The 19430-nt window shown below is 31.8% G+C and overlaps 1 protein-coding gene across 1 annotated transcript; it reads right to left on the bottom strand.

Annotated features, from left to right (window-relative positions):
* Positions 1–18150: 18150 nt before the first annotated feature.
* Positions 18151–18450, bottom strand: LOC145106854 (ethylene-responsive transcription factor ERF122-like). The gene has a single exon (XM_079043781.1). It carries the CDS (start codon positions 18448–18450, stop codon positions 18151–18153), a length of 300 nt encoding a protein of 99 aa, XP_078899907.1.
* Positions 18451–19430: the final 980 nt, after the last annotated feature.

The raw sequence follows: 19430 nt of genomic DNA, 5'->3' as shown, positions 1-19430 counted from the left end.
CTCAAGGATTCTTACAAACCTACTAATCTAGGTACGATTTTAAACAATAATCATATTCATGATGCTAGATGGCTCATAAGAGCTAGTATTAAAATTCGTTACAAACAAATACGTTATCTAAAAACAAAACTATTTGTTTTCTAAAAATGATAATTATGTTATGATGATATTTATGTTATGGCTTCATGTGTATATATATATATATATATATATATATATATATATATATATATATATATATATATATATATATATATATATATATATATATATCATTTTCTCATTGTATCTATAAATAACTCAACTAATCTCTAATATCCTCCACATAAGTTATTGATAATATATTTTTGAGATAAGTATTTTGTAAAACCCAAAAAGAAGAAACAATTTCAACATTTCACATAGTTGGGAGCGAAATTCTGACAAAGAAAGAAATGTGAGGGCTTATACTGAAGTTTGAGTAACAAATGTGTACATCCCTTTCATACACGTATTAGCCAAGATGCATGTTAGAGCGCACCAGGGTCGCTAAACACACCGCCCCTGGCTTGCGCCACGAGGCTCGCCAACCTACACTTGCGAGCTCCACAGCGATAAGAGAAAGAAAGAGATTTGGTGGATTGGACTTTGGAGGTGGTTGAGAGGTTTGACCATTAATTTAATTCTCTTTGACTAGAATTTTTTTTTTAATAAAATCAACCATTTTTTTTTGAAAAAAAAAAGAGCAGTTTTTTTTGACAAAACTGCAAATTTGGTCCTTGTGGTTTCTAAAAATCTTTGGATAGGGTCCAAAAAGGTTTCGACTTGCATGGAAGGTCCAAAATCAAAACTTTTCCGTGGTTTTGGTCCTTGGAACACCTGAAATGACGGTTTTGCCCTTTTAATTTCTTTTTTGTATTTTTTTGTATTTATTTTAATACTTTTTATTTTAAGAAATAAAAATTAACATCCCATCTCCTCTCTCTCTCTCTCTCACATACACACATATACGACTTTTTCTCCCAACACAATACCCAGATCTTCTTCTCAATCTCATCTTCTTCACAACCATCGTCATTTGTAAATCATCCTCCTCAACCACCCAATCGACATTTCAGAATCACCCAGAGATCAAGCTACCTTCGACTGCATCCTTCACAAGGTATGAGGCAATAAACAGAAACTCAATCTCCATGATTTCTCCATCAACAACCCCAACGAAACCATCATCGACCCTCTGTATGAGTTCCTACAACAGTGGAATAAACCCAGATCCTGGAATGACTTATCACCTGCACATTCATGCTTCAATCATGAGTTCCTAATTCCACTAACTTACATGTACCAGATTAAAGAGATGTGTTTTGAATTTGCGTTTCAGATTCATGTTCATTGCCTCCACTGATGACAACAGTCAGCAGTGTTGTGTACTGCTAAACCGTTGGCAGCTCCGCCTAGGGCCACCGTATCATCTCCGACTGGCTTCCTTTCCAATAATCTGCTCTGGTGCACAATTCCATCAACCTATCGTCGACATCCATTTGCTCGACCTCCTGATGATCGATCCAAACAAATATCAATTTTAGGGAATCGACCTGGTCAGCAATTGAGGAGTAGTGGTGCGAAAGTGGTGTTATCCCTTTCTTAATCCCATCGTTCGTCTTTTTGTTATCTTTATCACACGCACAGACACACACACAATCTGTGTGTGAGTTCCCTCCTGTTGTTCAATCACAGATTAACCCAAGATGGGTGCTTATGTTTTTTTATCAACTATTGCTCTTCCAATTTCTTGATGAAGATAGTGAATGGGTGGGACTCGTCGGAGGTGTCGAAGGTGGGTTAGAAGAATGAGGAGACGAAAGAGATAGAAGGGGGCAGAGAGAAAAGGGAGGGTACGGTGGATGTGGTGGGTGGGATATATAATCCTTTTTATTTTATTATTATTTTAAAGTTAAAATAGTGTTAAAGTAAATATAGAAAATATAAAATGGAAATTAAAAGGGCATAATAGTCTTATTAGGTTTTTTAGGACCAAATTCACAGAAAATTCCTGATTTTGGACCTTCCATGCAAGTTGGAAACTTTTTGGACCCTATCCAAAGTTTTTTACAAACCACAAGGACCAAATTTGCAGTTTTGTCTTTTTTTTTAATAAATTCAAATTTTGAATATTTCTTACAACCACTATAAATAAACACTTAAACATCAACATTTAACCACACATAATACCATTCTTTTCTCTCAAAAAAACTTCTCAATTCACCAAAAACAATGTCTTAACCTAGCCAAACCAAAACCCCAAGGAGAAACAAAACACAATCTTCAAACCCCAATAACACATCTTCACCAAACATTTCATCACCGGCTTGTTATCGGCCTTCACTTTATCAACCCATCCACTCACCTGCTAGTTACTATTATTCGAGTATGGCTTCGTAATTGTATCCACTCCATCCATACTCTTCTCAATTCCAATCTCAATCCATACCATTTTACCAACCCCAACCCCAAACAAATTTCCAATCCCAACACTTACCCGATCCAAATCTCAAACTTGATCCAGTTAAGTCGGTTCAAGAAACTTAGTTCTTTTCCAAATGCCAACCCCAAAAAAATTCCAATCCAACCCCCCCTATAATCGATTGTCTATCGATTCTTCCGATAAAGTAACTTTTCAACCCGTTCAAGAAATCGAAGTTGACCCCAAAGGAAAAAGTAAAGAAAAACCAATGAAAAAATGCCAAGGATGGACGAATAAAGAAGAGAATGCAGTGGTGCAAGCATGGATAGATTTATCGGATGATCCGGCGATAGGGGACGACTAAAGTGACCCAATGTTTAAATTTAGAGTTTGGAAAGCTTTTTATGCCTGAATGAATATGGAGTATTGCTCTACTAGCCAAGTATACTCGAAATAGAGGACCGCAAACAACAATTCAACGAAGTTCAATGGCATCTACATGAACGTGATCCGCAACCCGCTAACCGGTGCAAATGAGGTGAGTGTCATAACAAAAGCTCGTCACATTTATAAGGCAAAAGTTGGTAGAGTTTTTGCAAAGAGGCGTTTTGAGAAGTTATGAAGAACAAACCAAAATGGTTTGCTCTAAAAAGTGTTGATGATTTTGTAGGTATGTACAAATGAAGCAGAACTTCCGAATCAACCCATAATCAATCTTCTGATGCACATATCGGGATTGATCTTAACAATGAAGATCCATATAAAGTGCTAACTTGTCTTAGGAGATGAGATAAAGCACAAAGGAAGTTAAAAAGTGCTCAAAGTTCATCGGGTGTAGTGAAGGAGATGAGGAACGGGATCCATGGGTTGGACAGTAAGCTCGAAAAATATTTAAAAGTAGGAAAAGAAAGAAAAGGAACCGTGCGCTAAAGCTTTATTTAAATAATGGAGCAAAGTTGTCGGAAAATGATCGTGTGATTGTGGCAAATGCAAAGGCGGAGATTGCAAAACAAAATAATTGGATAAGTAGTAGGATGTATGTCTTCAATCTAGTTTTAAATTATTTTTTAGTATTAAGTCATGTTTTAACTTTTAGGTAATAAGTCACGTTTTTTTAGGTATTAAGTAATGTTTTAGGTATTAAGTTATGTTTTAATTTATGAAGTGGTATTTTAAGTTTTAATGTATTGTAAACATTTAATTTAATATTAAATGTTTGTGTTTTATAAAAATATAATTTATTCAAGTTTGAAAAAAAAATTTAAAAAAAATCTAATATGCATGGGGTGCTACCACTTGTTATGAAATGCCAATGAAAAGATGTTAGCAAAGTGGCAACAAAAAAACATGGCATCATAAAAAATTATGTGATAGTATGCTAAGGATGCTACCATTCTTTCAGCCTTACGGTGGTTAAAAAAAAAAAAAAAAAAAAACAAACAAACAAACTCAAACAAACAAAATTATACCTTTATGTGTGCTTCTAATTAAAGATCCTCAAAGTACCATCTTTTTCCCAAAACATAAAATATTTCAAAGAAATCTGCAAAAAAAATACAAATATTTCAACTATTATATACAATCATGAACTTTAGTTTCGCCAAGGACTACAAATTAGAAACTACCTATTATTCGTTATACTTCCTACAAACAACTATAATAATTGTCAAAGCAAATTGTAAATAAACATTTCAAGCCTCAACTTTCTAAATTTTGCACTCTTTATGCATGAACTATAACTAGATTCCTAAAACCTTTTCTAATTTCAAATCCTAAGACCTAAATTAATTGTATAAATAAATAGTTAATGAATGTGTGTTATGGAACTTACTATACTTTCTTTGGGATGGTATTAAATCACGAGCTTCATGATTAATTAGCTACTTATGAAGTCATGAGGGCATGCCATTCTTACGGGCCAAAAGGGTACAAAGGAAGAGTGTGCTTAGACCATTTGGAGTACCCTCTATGGAGGGCTCCGTTGTCCACCTAGAACCACCACCATAGTGTGCACATCATTCTCTCTACTCCGTAGTATAACGATCTTGGTCAATTGTTGTCCTGAACACACAACACAATGACCAATCAGGTCTCTCTTCTTCTCTCTTCCTCTCTCTTCTTCTCTTATACAAGTATCTCTCTCTTCACCGTGGAGAGTATACCATGTTTAGTGTGGAAGGGAGGTGGATGGTGATGGTCGTTACATGGAGGCGGAAGGAGATTGTGGTCGTTAAGACCATACCGGATGGCTTTATAGTTAGGTAGGTCATCAGTTGTGGTGCGTACATATGCCAAGCATCTCCGAACACATTTTGAATTTTTCGAGGCTCAATCGGATTATGTTCTATACTAGGAACATATATAAGCTGTATTTTTCCTAAATGGAAAAAAACTAATCAAGTGATACAAGGATAAAATACAACATTAACACTAAACTCCTTACATGGATGTTTGACTTGTTTGGTCCCTAATTGTTTTTGAGTTCTAAGTCACTAAAATTTCAATCTTTTTTCGTCAAATATTCATTTTTGTAAAATTTATTTGGTGTTGGAGTTTCCTTTGAAGAAGTATAGGATCTTGTGGCTATTCTTAGATGTACAACAATATAGTTACATTGCGTTTATATAGGGTTAACAGTTGGTACTAAAATGTAGTCATGTAGAAGGGGATCATTAAAAGGTTTACTTATAAACTTTCCCACTGAAAAGTTTAAACTCTTTCAATGGGTTGTCATTTAACTCTTATCTAGTCGTTGTTGGGAAGTATGGGAATTTATTATATGTCGTTGTTTAAATCCTCATAAGCAGTTCTAAAATTGTTGAAATCTCTTAAAAAATTTGATTTTATTTAATTAATTTATTATTATTATTATTATTATTATTATTTTTTTTTTGGGGGGGGGGGGGGGGAGGGGTTGAATTGGGTGAAAAAAAAAGTTGTTGGATTAGTTGGAAAAAAGGTATAGAAAGTAAAAAGGAAGGATCAGTGGTTTATTTTAAAGTAGAGATGATAGTATGAAGATAATGGCCATTGTTACCAATCAATTTCTAGAGGATTTTATGTAACACCCTGATATTTTGGATCTAAAATACTATGGTTTTTGAAATCTTTTCATGACATAAAGTTATATTTAGGAAATATGAACATTTTTATTTCAAAACTTAAACCAAAATTATGTGTTACACTCTGTATCAAAACCAAATCACAGTAAGCCTAATATTTACATTAGGAACTATGTATATCTTCTATCTTCAAAGATCCATTTCAAAAGGCTAGCACCTGTTAATACAAAAATACATAAGACAGAAAGTGTCTTGTGAGCTACATGGGTTTAGACACAACTTATTATCAAAACATTTGATAAAAATCTTTTATTGAAACATACTTCATGCAATGTAATATGTTTGTAATGCATGATCACAAATAAAAGTAAAACCTTACAAGCCTTCTTGTATCATGCCTTGGCATTAACATACGGTCATTCGGTCATATATCGGGCTAAACTTAGGATTGATCATATAAATCACATCCTATCAACCTTAAAAATAAGAAGAGCAAATCAGCATATTAAGGTATTGCTAGACATCTTCTTCATGAAGGGAGGCATGGTCCTAGTAAATTCTCATATTACCATCTTCTTGGGATAATAATATAGTAGTACATATACTTTACCCATAGTAGGGTTTGGTTTAAATTTTCTAATTTATCATTTAGTGAGTTATTTGCTTTAATCTTGATGTTTCATACTAGAAAACATGATTTAACTACTCAATTTATCATTAATATTATGATTACTAAACATATACAAGGATACACTAATTAAGGTTTGATTTAAACATCTTAATTCATCATAAATTGGTGTACATGATTTTATCTTGAGGTTTAACACTTAAAACATGTTCTTAATGCTTTATTTATCTGTGACATCCCCTAATTTCTCGACCAGAAAAGACCGATTTAATTTATGCTTTTTAAAATAAAATCAGAGAATCTTTTTAAAAGATGTTGCGGAATTGGTCCCCAAAACAACATATGATAAAAGTTTATCAAAACCTTTCTTTAAGAAATATATAATTTACTTTTTATATTAAAACCTCGGGATGTCATGTTCCGATACAGATCAAAAGCATAAACAAGACATTATAAGCCTTACAACAGTTATTTATAACTACTGGCCTATAATCCATAAATCACTCATCATCATCATCCGACTATGCTCGGGGTCCACTACCTGTAATCATAAAAAGCTGAGTGGGTCAGGCTTGGAAGCCTGGTGAGCATATAGGGTTTTCAACCCACAATACATGATTTAATATGCTTAAACATCAATCAATCAACCGAATTACCCCAACCCCATTATCTTATTTATTTCTTAAGGGTTTACCCTAAGAATCAACTATCACTCCTTCCTAAGGATTCATCCTAAGGAATAGACACAAAGTCACCTCATCACCGAGGTTTATACAACAGGCACTAAGTCCATAGCTGCCAAGGTTTATTCAACATGTGCTAAGTTCATAGCTCTCATTTATTGACAGTATTATTTACAGGTATTCCCCCCTGCAATACATGTCAATGGGTTTTTAGAGTACATCAAATGAACATATAGTTCATTACACCTACAGGTTGCGGGCCTGCTAGTGTTCCACAGACCATCTAGAATAGTCCATGGTTGTCATCCCTACTCTGCTGAATGACGGGGGCCAACATTTTGGGTAAGTGATTCTCTCAAATTTCAACACTCACCCTCAACTCATGATCAATATTACTGATCATCTCCTTTATCCAACTCACCTTTCATCACACCCACTATTTCTTCTACCCATGTTTTACCCAACATTTTTGTAGATAAAAATACATATACAGTTTAAATTATTTAAAAACATGTATAAATCACACCTTCAACATCCAACTCAAATAAAAAAACAATAAATATTCACACAGCACGTATTTTATGTAAAATACTTCATATCTATGTGTAAGGTGAAAGTAACTACACACTCACCTGATTTAATGAAAATCGGGCAGCAATTCGTTTCCTAAAACGATCGTTTCTAATAAAACCGGGAGTTTTATTGAGAAACCGGGCTCTGCGAAGGGTCGGGCTTCGAAACCGAAAAGATAAATTTTCCGGGCTTCTTGGGCACTTCGTGGCGTATTCCGGGTGTTAGAATCGATACCGGGGCTTCGGGGAATGTTAAGGTGAAGAAAATATGGAAAAAGGGGTTAAAAGTGGCAAAATCCCAAAAGTACCCGGGAGGGTTCGCATACCCTTCTATTTATAGGGTCCGAAGCTGCTGATCGGACGGATGAGAAGAGTCCACGCGGCAGCAGATCCGAAGAGTAGTCACGTGGGCTGCGCATGCGAGGGATCAGGTGGCAGTCCCTGATTGGACCGAAGTCCGGGTCCGAAGGTCGGCTAAGGAGGTGGGGTCCGCAGGCGAGGGTGCGCAGGTGGCTATACGTGCGAAGGGCTCGGTGGCAGCTGCTGATTGGACCGAGGTCTAGTGGTCCATCTGCGAGGCTCGGAGGCTAAGGCGGTGCGAGGCTCGGTCCAGCTGCGAGCTTCGGATTGGGCCTCCCTTCGGTCGAATCAGAATCCGACACGCAGCTACTGTTCATGCGAGGGAAGGCGACACGTGGCTTCGCATGACTCACCAATTTCGGACAAGTGGCACTCTTTCAGCGAAGGTGACGTGGCAAAAACGTGACTATGCGAATTTTCTCGGTTTTCGCGCCAAAACTTCTAAAATCCATAACTTTCGCATACGAGCTCCGTTTTTTACGTTATTTATATGCACCCGTAGGTAAAATTACGCTCTACAACTTTCATTTAGACTTCGTCGGCTAATTTTGACTTTAATTTTTATATTATTATTTTTAACAGACCGGGACAGGAAATCCGTTAAAAATTCATAACTTCTTCATCCGACGTCCGTTTTCGTCAGACTTTTTACCGTTGTGCTACTAATGACGAGACATTCGATTCTCGTTTAGGTCGTGTCAGCTAAAAATCACTCGATCTAAAATTCGAGTTTTTAGTTGTCTACTGCTAAGCTGAAACTTCGAAAAATCATAACTTCCTCATACGAAGTCAGATTTGGGCGTTCTTTTTATCGAACTTCTCAGTTTAACGAATACTACGAGTTTCGTTTAGATTACTAAGGCTAAAAAGTAGTTTATCAAAAACTCACTTTTTACGACATTCGGCACCGTGCCGGTTTATCGCGAAACTTCGACAGGTCATAACTTCTTCGTTATAACTCGGATTTCGGCATTCTTTATATATCTGTAATCCTTGTCACGCCCACTACAAGTTTCTTAATAGATATCGGCTTTATCTAAAATTTATTTTTGACGCTCATTTTTATTCTTAATTATTTAACTCCTAATAATTAAGCATAAAACACATAAAACACATAATATTCACATAATTCCTTTTCATTTCTTCTAAATGAGTCACAAAGGTTAACCTAGACCATTATGTCAATACTAATGTCTAGCCTAGAAACGCGGGCGTTACATTAACATAATCACTTGCAATACTTTCATTAGAGAAACTCAAGTTGTCAAGGAAAGAAACTTACTTTCATATTAAGTGAATGAAGCTCAAATATTTATCCTCCCCTTGAAATCTCTTAGATTGCATCCAAATCGAGCTCTAGAACCTCAAGAAATTTTCGTGCCATACTAGGCTACTATGGAAATGTATTAGAATGTTTGAGACACAAATAACCGAATTTACCTATTTGAATTCCATTATTTTTAGGATGTCCAAGTTACATGAGTCGTGTTTTTCAATCCTTAATTACATGGGTTGTGTAACTTGTACAGAAAAAATAATTTACAATTAATCATTATGTGGGTTGTATTTCTCAAGAACACATTTACATGATCCATGTATTGTAACAATCTTTCATGTATAGGCAATATACTTTGATCAATTCCATTTCCAATATTACACAAACTATGTTTACTAAGAGTAATATTCACAAGCCATGTAATACCTCCGAATGTCCACTTTAAGCAACGTACTTTAGTAACTTTTATATCTTACAAGTTTTGGTATTTACAACCATAATCAAAGACATAATTCGAGTCAAAACTCCTTATCCATTATACTAAAATTTCATTTCTTATTTACTTGACATTACAGAAATTACCAATTTGCTTGTTGCCATATACAACCATAAAAAAATATATATTGATATGATATATATATATATATATATATATATATATATATATATATATTGTAACATCCTGTTTCGAGAAGTTTCTTATTTCGGGATTTTGGAAAATAAATGGATCAAATAAAAGCCTTGGGCTTCAAAGGAATAAGGTTTAGACACTATTGGATGTTGATAATATTGGTTATGCGATCCAAGCCCTTGGTTTGTGTTTTGGAGTCAAAGGGTAAAATGGGAAAAGTGATGTTTCAGGCTTCTTTTATGAATTAAGGATTTTAATTCTATGTGTTTAAAGTCAAAAGTAATTAGATAGGGTTGTAGAATCTTTCAAGACCTTTTTGTGGATATAAAGATCGACAAAATCGGAGGTGGAACGAAGAAGTTATGGCCGTTTGAAGTTTAAATGAAAAGCATGACTTTATCCCGTACACTGGGCGTACACCATGTTGTAAGTTGGGCGTACTGACCACAGAAGTCGTGGGATCACTCTAGTATGTTGGGCGTACTTATAGGTACGCAGGGTGTACGCTGGCAGGAGAAAAACCATAATTTTTAGGATTTGGACCCTATTTAAGCATCATTAACTCTTGGAACCCTCCCCATATTCAGCCTCCATCCCTCCTCAACATGTAATGTCGAAAACAAAATGTGTGACTAAAAGTAGTTTATGGTTATGGTTTAATATAGTACGTGTCACTAAAAGTCAATAATAGTCATGACAAATGAAAAAACATGTGACTAATACTAGTTTATGGTCTTGTTTTAAAATATTGCATGTCACTAAAAGTCAGCAATAATCATGAAAATAAAACAATTTGTGAGGGAAAGTAGCTTATGGTGATGGTTATCAACAAATGATTGAAAAAACTACAAAAATTGATACCCTAGGATGACAATTTTTTACCTATAGTAACGGTTTTTATGGGTTATAGTCACAACAATTAAACATCACCATAACTCACCTTTAATTATGCGACCTTTCGTTACACATTTAATGAAAAATCATCTGTCATAAAATGTCTATAGTGACAGCCTGACTGGTTTTTTGCATGGCCAAATACCAGTCTTGTACTAGTGATTACCGGTTTTTTTCATGGCCAAATACCAGTTTTATACTAGTGATTATCATATTATGTTTATTGTAACTTGAATGTTGAACATTGGAACTAATGAACTTGTGGTGATGAAGTCTAAACAAGCATTCAGTAGTCAAAAACGTAAAAAGAGAAAGATAATGTTAAAGCTTGGAGTCTTAAGTCGTTGTGTCAAACTCGTTTGGAAAGTCGGGTTGAGAGTATAAAGGCTATTAAAATGCAACTTGTCGACGTACGAAAAGCTTTACTTCAAGTTGGAGAAAAGGATAAAAATGTTGCAATTGCAAGTGAAGCAAGTTCACTAGCAGAAAAAGAACTTTGTGACTTTGAATTTTTGGTATCAACTGTTATTTGATATCAAGTATTAAACCAGGTGAATATTGTGAGTAAAAAGTTACAATCAAAGGATATGCATCTTGATAACGCTATTAAGGAAATAAACATATTGAATAAATACTTCAAGGATTATAGAGAAACTGGTTATTCAAAAGCGATTGTTGAAGCTAAGGAGATAGCTATTTAAATGGGTATTGATCCAATATTAAAAAAAAATGTTTGATTCAAAAGAAAAAAAGGTTTGATGAGAGATCAAGTAGCAAAGAGGTTTCATTTACAGCCGAAGAGAATTTCAAAGTCAATTATTTCTTATACATTGTTGATCAAGCTAGTGCTTCTCTTGAGACAAGATTTGAACAATTCAAAGAGTATGACAAATTATTTGGTTTTTTATTACCACATAATTTGAGGGGAATCGAAGATAAAGATCTTAAGTCATCTTGTTATCTTTCTTGAAAAAGCACTCAAGTTTGAAGAAAGGTCAAATATTGATGTCTAGGAACTTTATTCGGAGTTGAAATTATTTAGGACATTGGAAACCAATGAATTTAGCGACCATATAGATGTTTTGAAGTATTTGAAATAACTGTATTATTTACCAAATGCAAGCATTTCATAGAGAATATTTTTGACTATTCCAGTAACGATGACATCAACAGAAAGAAGTTTCTCGAAATTTAAGATTTTGAAATCTTACTTACGCTCCACAATGACCCAATAAAGACTTAGCGATTTGGCGATGATACTCTCGACAACGAAATCTTAGAGAATATAAACTACAAAGAGTTGATCAACCAATTTGCTATCAAAAATGCTAAGAGAGCTTCACGGGTCTTTGATTAGCTACTACGATATGTAATTTCTCATTAAAATACTATGATTTTGTTATGTTTATTGTTATAAAGTTTATCGCCGTTTAAAAAAAATAGTTTAAATAATTCTTTCGTTACACGTTATGGCGTAAGGGCCTTTTTTTCGGGTCGTCCTATGCATTTGAATCCCCAGCACCGGCCATGCCTACATACATGTATGATCTTAAGGAGGACTTGCACCTTCTTTCATACGAACAACCGCATGAGAAAATAACGAGAGGAGATGGAGATTGGAATAATTATTTTCTTGGTGGGTTTTCAGGAAAGAACTTTGATTATAGAATCAACACAGGGGATGTTATATATCCTTATTCTTTAAGTTGCTAGTAATGGTCATGAATTCCATGAGGCTTCGTGAGATTATAATGAGTGATGCGTTGACCATAGCTTAGTGTGGATCGAGATAGAGTTTCCACTTCCTTAACGACAAGATCAAGGAAGAAGAAAGAAGATAACCATATTACATATGGATTGATTTGGCATTTTCCAGTTTTTACCCTAAAGTTTTCCATAATGGCATAAATTGTCCATCACCACAAAAGTCTTGACAAAGTAGGTTTTAAACTTGACACTTTTAGTCCATAAACCTAAAATATATCCCATTTTAGGTTTTAGATTATTTCCAATTTATTTTTTTATTATAATTTGTTATTAATTAAGTTGTTTTTATTAATATTAGTAATTATATATATATATATATATATATATATATATATATATATATATATATATATATATATATATATATATATATATATATATATATATCTAGGATCATATATAAATTAACAATTAGTGTATCATTATATAATTCATTCTCAGTCAATCATTTCAAAAAGCTGGATAAGGACATAATACCAATTAATTTTCATTTATAATTCTAAAGTTATAGTAACTGGTTATATTGCCAAAAGCTTTTACACCATTAAAGGCCACCCTCCCTGTACCCTACCATCATGATAGTCAAACACCATTGCCGACATCATCTTAATGATCTACTATATCATAAACCAGAGTAGCACTAAAAATACACGGAAAAAGTAGGGCTACGATGCTTGTACGACAGAAAATGCCTTCATCGAAAGTTTCAATTAGAAACAAAATCATAATTTCTTCTGAAATCAAAGCAGGGTTTGAAAACAGGAAATCGCTTCAGACCATCGGGAAAATTCATGATTGGATTAAACAAAAGGTTGATTAACATTGTTTCTTGTGGTTTGTTTTCTTTCCTCCAAATCAACTTACGTTTATTGTTTTTCGTCAACTTACACACAAAAAAATTATGATTTTACTATGATTGAATAGGCACCCCAAGTGTTTGATTTAATTTCCCAAAAAAGTTTTTATTTTAGTATAAAGTTTAATGGCACCTAAAGATTTGATTTTTAGTATACAATAGGTTTTTTTGGTTCTCAATGTTTTTTTTTTTTAGTTTTTGTTGAAAGTATTTTTTCTAATACTCTATGTCGACAAATCATTCTACAAGAATGTTGTGATCATCTCTCTCAGAAACGACCGGATGTTCATCCATCGGAAAAATGGTGGTTTCTTATCAGAAACAAGTATCATCATAGAGGTGTGCATAGCTTATACCAGTTGCTGCAAGCAATGGTTTAAAAGAACCCTGGATTTCATATAAGATACTTGGATAATTATTAGATATTGGTGCATTGCTTTATATTAGTATTATTTTTAGTTTTGATTCATCTATTTATATGGTTAAAACGCATGATTTAGTAATTTATATCTAATGATTATTTATTATTTTTTGTTTACTCTTGCATCATGTGCTTGTTCTCATGTGTATGGTGGAGTACATGGCTTGTGTTGGATTTTGGCTAATCGATAAGGTACATGTTCATACTATTGAGATAAGAGATACGAAAAAAGAATAAGAGGTTGCTGATATCGGCAATTTTGGAATCTATTCAGAAAACATATTATGTTGATATATATATATATATATATATATATATATATATATATATATATATATATATATATATATATATAGGCTTAGGTTATTGTATTCTAATTAATTATTGTATGGATGAATGTAGACCAATGGTTTTAGTTATTTTAAGTAATGATTTACATATCTTTAAATTAGGAGACACATGTTTAAATTAGGACACACATGTTTAATTAATGAAAATTTCGGATTTTTAGGGATATTGATTCTTTTAATTTTGAATTCTGATTTTTATTTAATTAATTCATTTTTAATTCTAACATAATTTTAATTTTACTCGATTTTATTCTTTTAGAATGCAATTCTATTAGAACGATATTCTATGAAAATGTCAGAATATATTCTGATAGAGTATATACTTTGATTGAAATAACTTCTTGTAGAAAAACAATATTCTTTAACCATCAGTTGAAATATAACATGATCCTTATATATATTCAAACATTGTAATGAAAATATAGATTCATACATATTGTTACAGAATAATAGTCTAAATAACATTATTAAATATACAATTATTGAACAGTTAGATTTGATTACTAAAATTAATTAATAGATAACAATAAAAAAACCTTATTTAATTAATTCTTAAACTATCTTGCCTAAATGAAAGGGATTAATTAAATATTTATTTAATTACTAAATTTAATTAATAGATATCATTAAAAATTTACCTTATTTAGGTTTTGAAATAAGTGGCTCACATTGATTCTTACATCCACACAATAATTAGTTAGAATACTAGAATATATATATATATATATATATATATATATATATATATATATATAGAGAGAGAGAGAGAGAGAGAGAGAGAGTGTGTGTGTGTGTGTGTATGTGTGAGTGTGAATGGTTAAACATTCTTTCAATAAGATGGAAGGCAAGATATCAGATGGTGTGATTACATATAAGCACACTTAGATAAAAAGGACATACTTTATAGAATGACTATATTTTTTTTTCAAGAATGAAGTATTTAGTAGATTCTTTGTTATTTTTTATGTAATTCTTTTTATTTTCGGAAATATTCAACGACCAAGGCGTATTTTGTCTAGAAAATGAAAAATAAGTGTTACATAAAGTGTTTATTAGATTCTTTATTATTTTATATGTAATTATATATATATATATATATATATATATATATATATATATATATATATATATATATATATATATATAATCTAATATTTGTTTATGAACATTATGAAATAGAAAATAAGTGTTACATAAAGTCTTAAAATGGTAAATTGCATCATCTGAACAGTCCACGTCAACGCGCTTCAGATCCATATGAGAGGTCAATCAAAAATTACTAGCAACATTTTGGTTGTGCCTAAGTTACACTGTTTGGAATTTATTCCTTAACCATTAGGTTCTCAACTCAAAGGGAAAGTCTTTGGTAACTCCCTACCCCTACCCTAACCTGACCGCTATCGCCCTGCAATTGAGCCTGAAAATAACTAAATTGAGCCTGATCATAACTATAACTTAAGGGTTGTAGGTTTGCCCTAATATTTTTTGAAAAAGCGACTTCTATGCATACAAGTATATTGTTGTATATCAAAATTATATGATTAGCAATCATATAAAATACAAATTGTATTACATAAAAATCAAATAAAATGATATTTAAGTAGTCAAATAAAATGACATGTAAAATACAAATATAAGGATGTTTGAGATTGCTTATTCAAGGTGTTTATTAAATTATATTGGTTTGACATTGGTAATAAACAAATTTTAGCATTTGGATAGCGAAAGATTATAAACATTTATTGGGTTACATAAGAAGTTATTAATAAGTTGGTGTGTTCTATTTATTTAAAACTTTTTATTATAATAGAAAGCCTAATTAAATATGAAGGTTTACACAAGTTTATTAAAAAAATATGAATGTCTAAATATTTAAGAGTTTGAATTTCTAAAGATAATGAAAAAAATATTGAATTATTGAAATTAAAGTGTTTATTATTTTTAAATTTAAACAAATAATTTAAATAAAAACAAACAAACGAAATAATTGCACTTTAATTTATAAATTTTCAAATTAAAAATAAAGTTCAATTTAAAATAACTATAAAATGACATCTAATAAAATAAATAAGAATATGAAATGTGATAAAAAAAAGATTTTTATTTATCACAATATACTCTTTATTATAATGGAAAGCCTAATTACTTATTTATCATTATCTAACATAATAATCCTTTTGATTATCAACGTCTTTGGGGTTTTTTTGGGATATCTCCAGAAAAGTCCCGATATTTTGGGCAAATTTTTAATAAAGTCCTAAATTTTATTTTTTGAATAAAAAAGTCCCGACTTTTTCACATTTTGAATAGAAAAGCCTAAGAAACCGGCTAATTTATTCACTTTAGCCCTTTTTGACATGTTTAGCAGGTCATGAGACCAAATTGTTAATTTTTCGAAAATAACGGGACTTTTTTGCAGATTTCGTCAAAATTTTTATATAATGTATAAACATATTTTTTACATATCTATATCTATTTTTACGTATTTTTGTATTTTTTATGTTTTTATATGTATACATTTACGTATTTTTATGTATTTTAAATGTATAGACGTATTTTTTTTTACTTATTTATATGTATTTTAAACCATTTTACATATTTTTTATGTATTTTATGTGTTATTTTTTATGTATTATGTATTTATATGTATTTTTATATATTTTTACGTATTTATGTATTTTTTTAAGCTTTTTATATAGATGTTTATGTATTTTAAGTGTATAAACGTATTTTTTTTACGTATTTATATCTATTTTTAAGTATTTTACATATTTTTTATGTATTACGTATTTATATATTTTTTAAAGTTTTTTATACAGATGTTTTTGTATATTTATGTATTTCAAATGTATAAACGTATTGTTTACGTATTTATATGTATTTTTTAAAGTATTTTAGATATTTTTTGTGTGTTTTTATGGGTTTTTTTATTTATTATGTATTTATATATATTTTTGCGTATTTATGTATTTTTTTAGTTTTCTTATATAGATGTTTATGTATTTTTATGAATATTAAATGTTAAATTGTATTATTTTTACGTAAAAAATATATAAACACGTAAAAATAATACAATTAAACATTTAATATATATAAAAATACTTAAAAATAGATATAAAAAGCTTTAAAAAATACTTAAAATAGATATAAATACGTAAAAAATTTATACATTTAAAATACATAAACATCTATATAAAAAGCTTAAAAAAATACATAAATAGGTAAAAATACATAATACATATAAATACATAATACATAAAAAAATAACACATTAAAATACATAAAAAAAATATGTAAAATGGTTAAAAATACATATAAATAAGTAAAAAATACGTTTATACATTTAAAAATACATAAAAATACGTAAATATATACATATAAAAACATAAAAAATACACAAATACGTAAAAATTGATATAGATATGTAAAAAAATATGTTTATACATTATATAAAATTTTTGACGAAATCTGCAAAAAAGTCCCGTTATTTTCGAAAAATTAACAATTTGATCTCATGACCCGCTGAACATGTTAAAAAATGACTAAAATGAATAAATTAGCCGGTTTTTTGGGCTTTTCTATTTAAAATGTGAAAAAGTCAGGACTTTTTTATTGAAAAAATAAAATTTAGGACTTTATTAAAAATTTGTCCAAAATATTAAGACTTTTCTGAAGATATCCCGGGTTTTTCCATAGTTTTTTCTTCGTTCACAAAAAACAAAGGCTTGCATTAAATATGATAAGCCTTATAATAAGCAAAAGCAAATACGTGTCTCAAATTCCCAATTCTCATGATGATGTGGTACTAAAAATTTTGGTAAAACTTTTAATCATAATCTAGTAGGATTATACTGATTATTGGTTATTAAGTTATTAATGTAATATTATTTTTCTATCATAAATGTTATTATAAATTCCAAAACACTCCTTAACTCTATAGTTTACTTTTACATAACCAATGTATATTACCCACCTTTATTTATGTCCAATTTAAAATTTGGATCTTTAAATAACCTTTTTTTTTCTCGTCTAGAGGAATTGTCATCGTTGCCAACTACGTGGTTTCCTGGTACTCCTCCGCCGGAAAATTTGTCTTCGCCTTGTTTCCTCTATACTGAATGTTGGCGACGTCGTAAGCTCTGGCAGCCTCTTCTGCAGTCTCGAAAGTCCCCAGCCACTTCCGCTCATGCGTTCCCGGAATCATTATCTACGCCGCCCATTTCCTCGACGGCCGCAGACGAACTCCTCTGTAGACCTTCTTCGTTCTCTTTCCCGTCTCTTCACCACTACTTCCGGTGAACATTTGACACCCCAAACAGTGATCCGGGATTCGCATTCCACATTCGCCGCAGATTTCATGCTCCCCCGGCGACGGCTGACTCTGAGAATTTCCGATTACATCACTGCTTGTGCTTGGAGTGGCGATGTTTCCTCCGCAAATGACATGCCGGAGTGCTGAAACAATGGCGGTATTCTCGTCGTCGAAATTGATGGTTGGATTGTCCATTTTTCATGAAGTACGGGAAAAGTGGTTTCCGTGGCGCCATTATATAAATGCAATTTGCGGCGCTGCTGATGAACGTCAAAGCTCACGTTGAAATTTCATTAAATGCCGAGGCTGACTGCGTGAAGCCGAGGGATTGATAGCAACATAAAGGTAGAAATAGAACTCTGTCGTTTCCTAACTGCTATTTTATAAATTATAACTCCTTCTTCTTTGAAATGTTTTTCACTACAGTCCCTAAGTCTTAATTTTTAGATATATCATGCAAGTAGTTGAACTTTCCTAAACATAGAGTACTTTATTTATCATTTGAATTTAAAATTCTTTTCTTTCTGTTTATTCTCATTTATTTAAAATAAAAATGACGTGAGTTCGGAACACCCACGACATTGTTGAGGTAAGCGCTACGTCAGATGCTCAACATATCAAATTTTATACGACACACCACACCTAATATCGATTTCTCTCTCATCCTCGCATCCAAATAAGGGATGATTTGATAGGGTAAGATACTTTTTAAAATGTACACATTTAGTCCTTATTTTTTTTTTTGTAAAATAAACCCTTATACTTTATTAATATGTACACATTAGGTCCTTTTCACCGGATTCTACAGGTTTTGCTGACGTGGAAGAGTTTTTTTTACAAAAAAAAAAGAATAAGGACTAAATGTGTACATTTCAAAAAGTATCTTACCCTATCAAGTCATTTTCCTTTTCTTTTATTTTGTTGAAATGAAATACCCAGGTGGCATCCACATATCCACAACGAGATTTTTCCAACTTTTATTCATCATGAAAAAGAGGGAGAACCCCGATCTCCGGCGACTCCTTTGTGTGTTCCTACACATCACTGATAGCAAGAAGGAATGATGGCAAAAACAACAAGGTCGAAGGGGGAGGCAGGAGGAAGTAGAGACGGTAGTTGGCGGCGAGGAGCTGCTCTGGTAGCCCCCTCGTCGATTCTTTCTTCTTTTTCTATCT

Source organism: Lactuca virosa, chromosome 4, assembly GCF_052849685.1.
Source record: "Lactuca virosa cultivar CGN04683 chromosome 4, Lactuca_virosa_CGN04683_v6, whole genome shotgun sequence".
In the NCBI taxonomy this organism is placed as follows: Eukaryota; Viridiplantae; Streptophyta; class Magnoliopsida; order Asterales; family Asteraceae; genus Lactuca; species Lactuca virosa.
The sequence above is the reverse complement of the archived record's forward strand: the minus strand, read 5'-3'. Positions and strand labels throughout refer to the sequence as shown.

Coding starts and splice junctions, on each gene's coding strand:
- LOC145106854 (XM_079043781.1), bottom strand. CDS start 18,450: ATGGACAATCCAACCATCAATTTCGACGACGAGAATACCGCCATTGTT.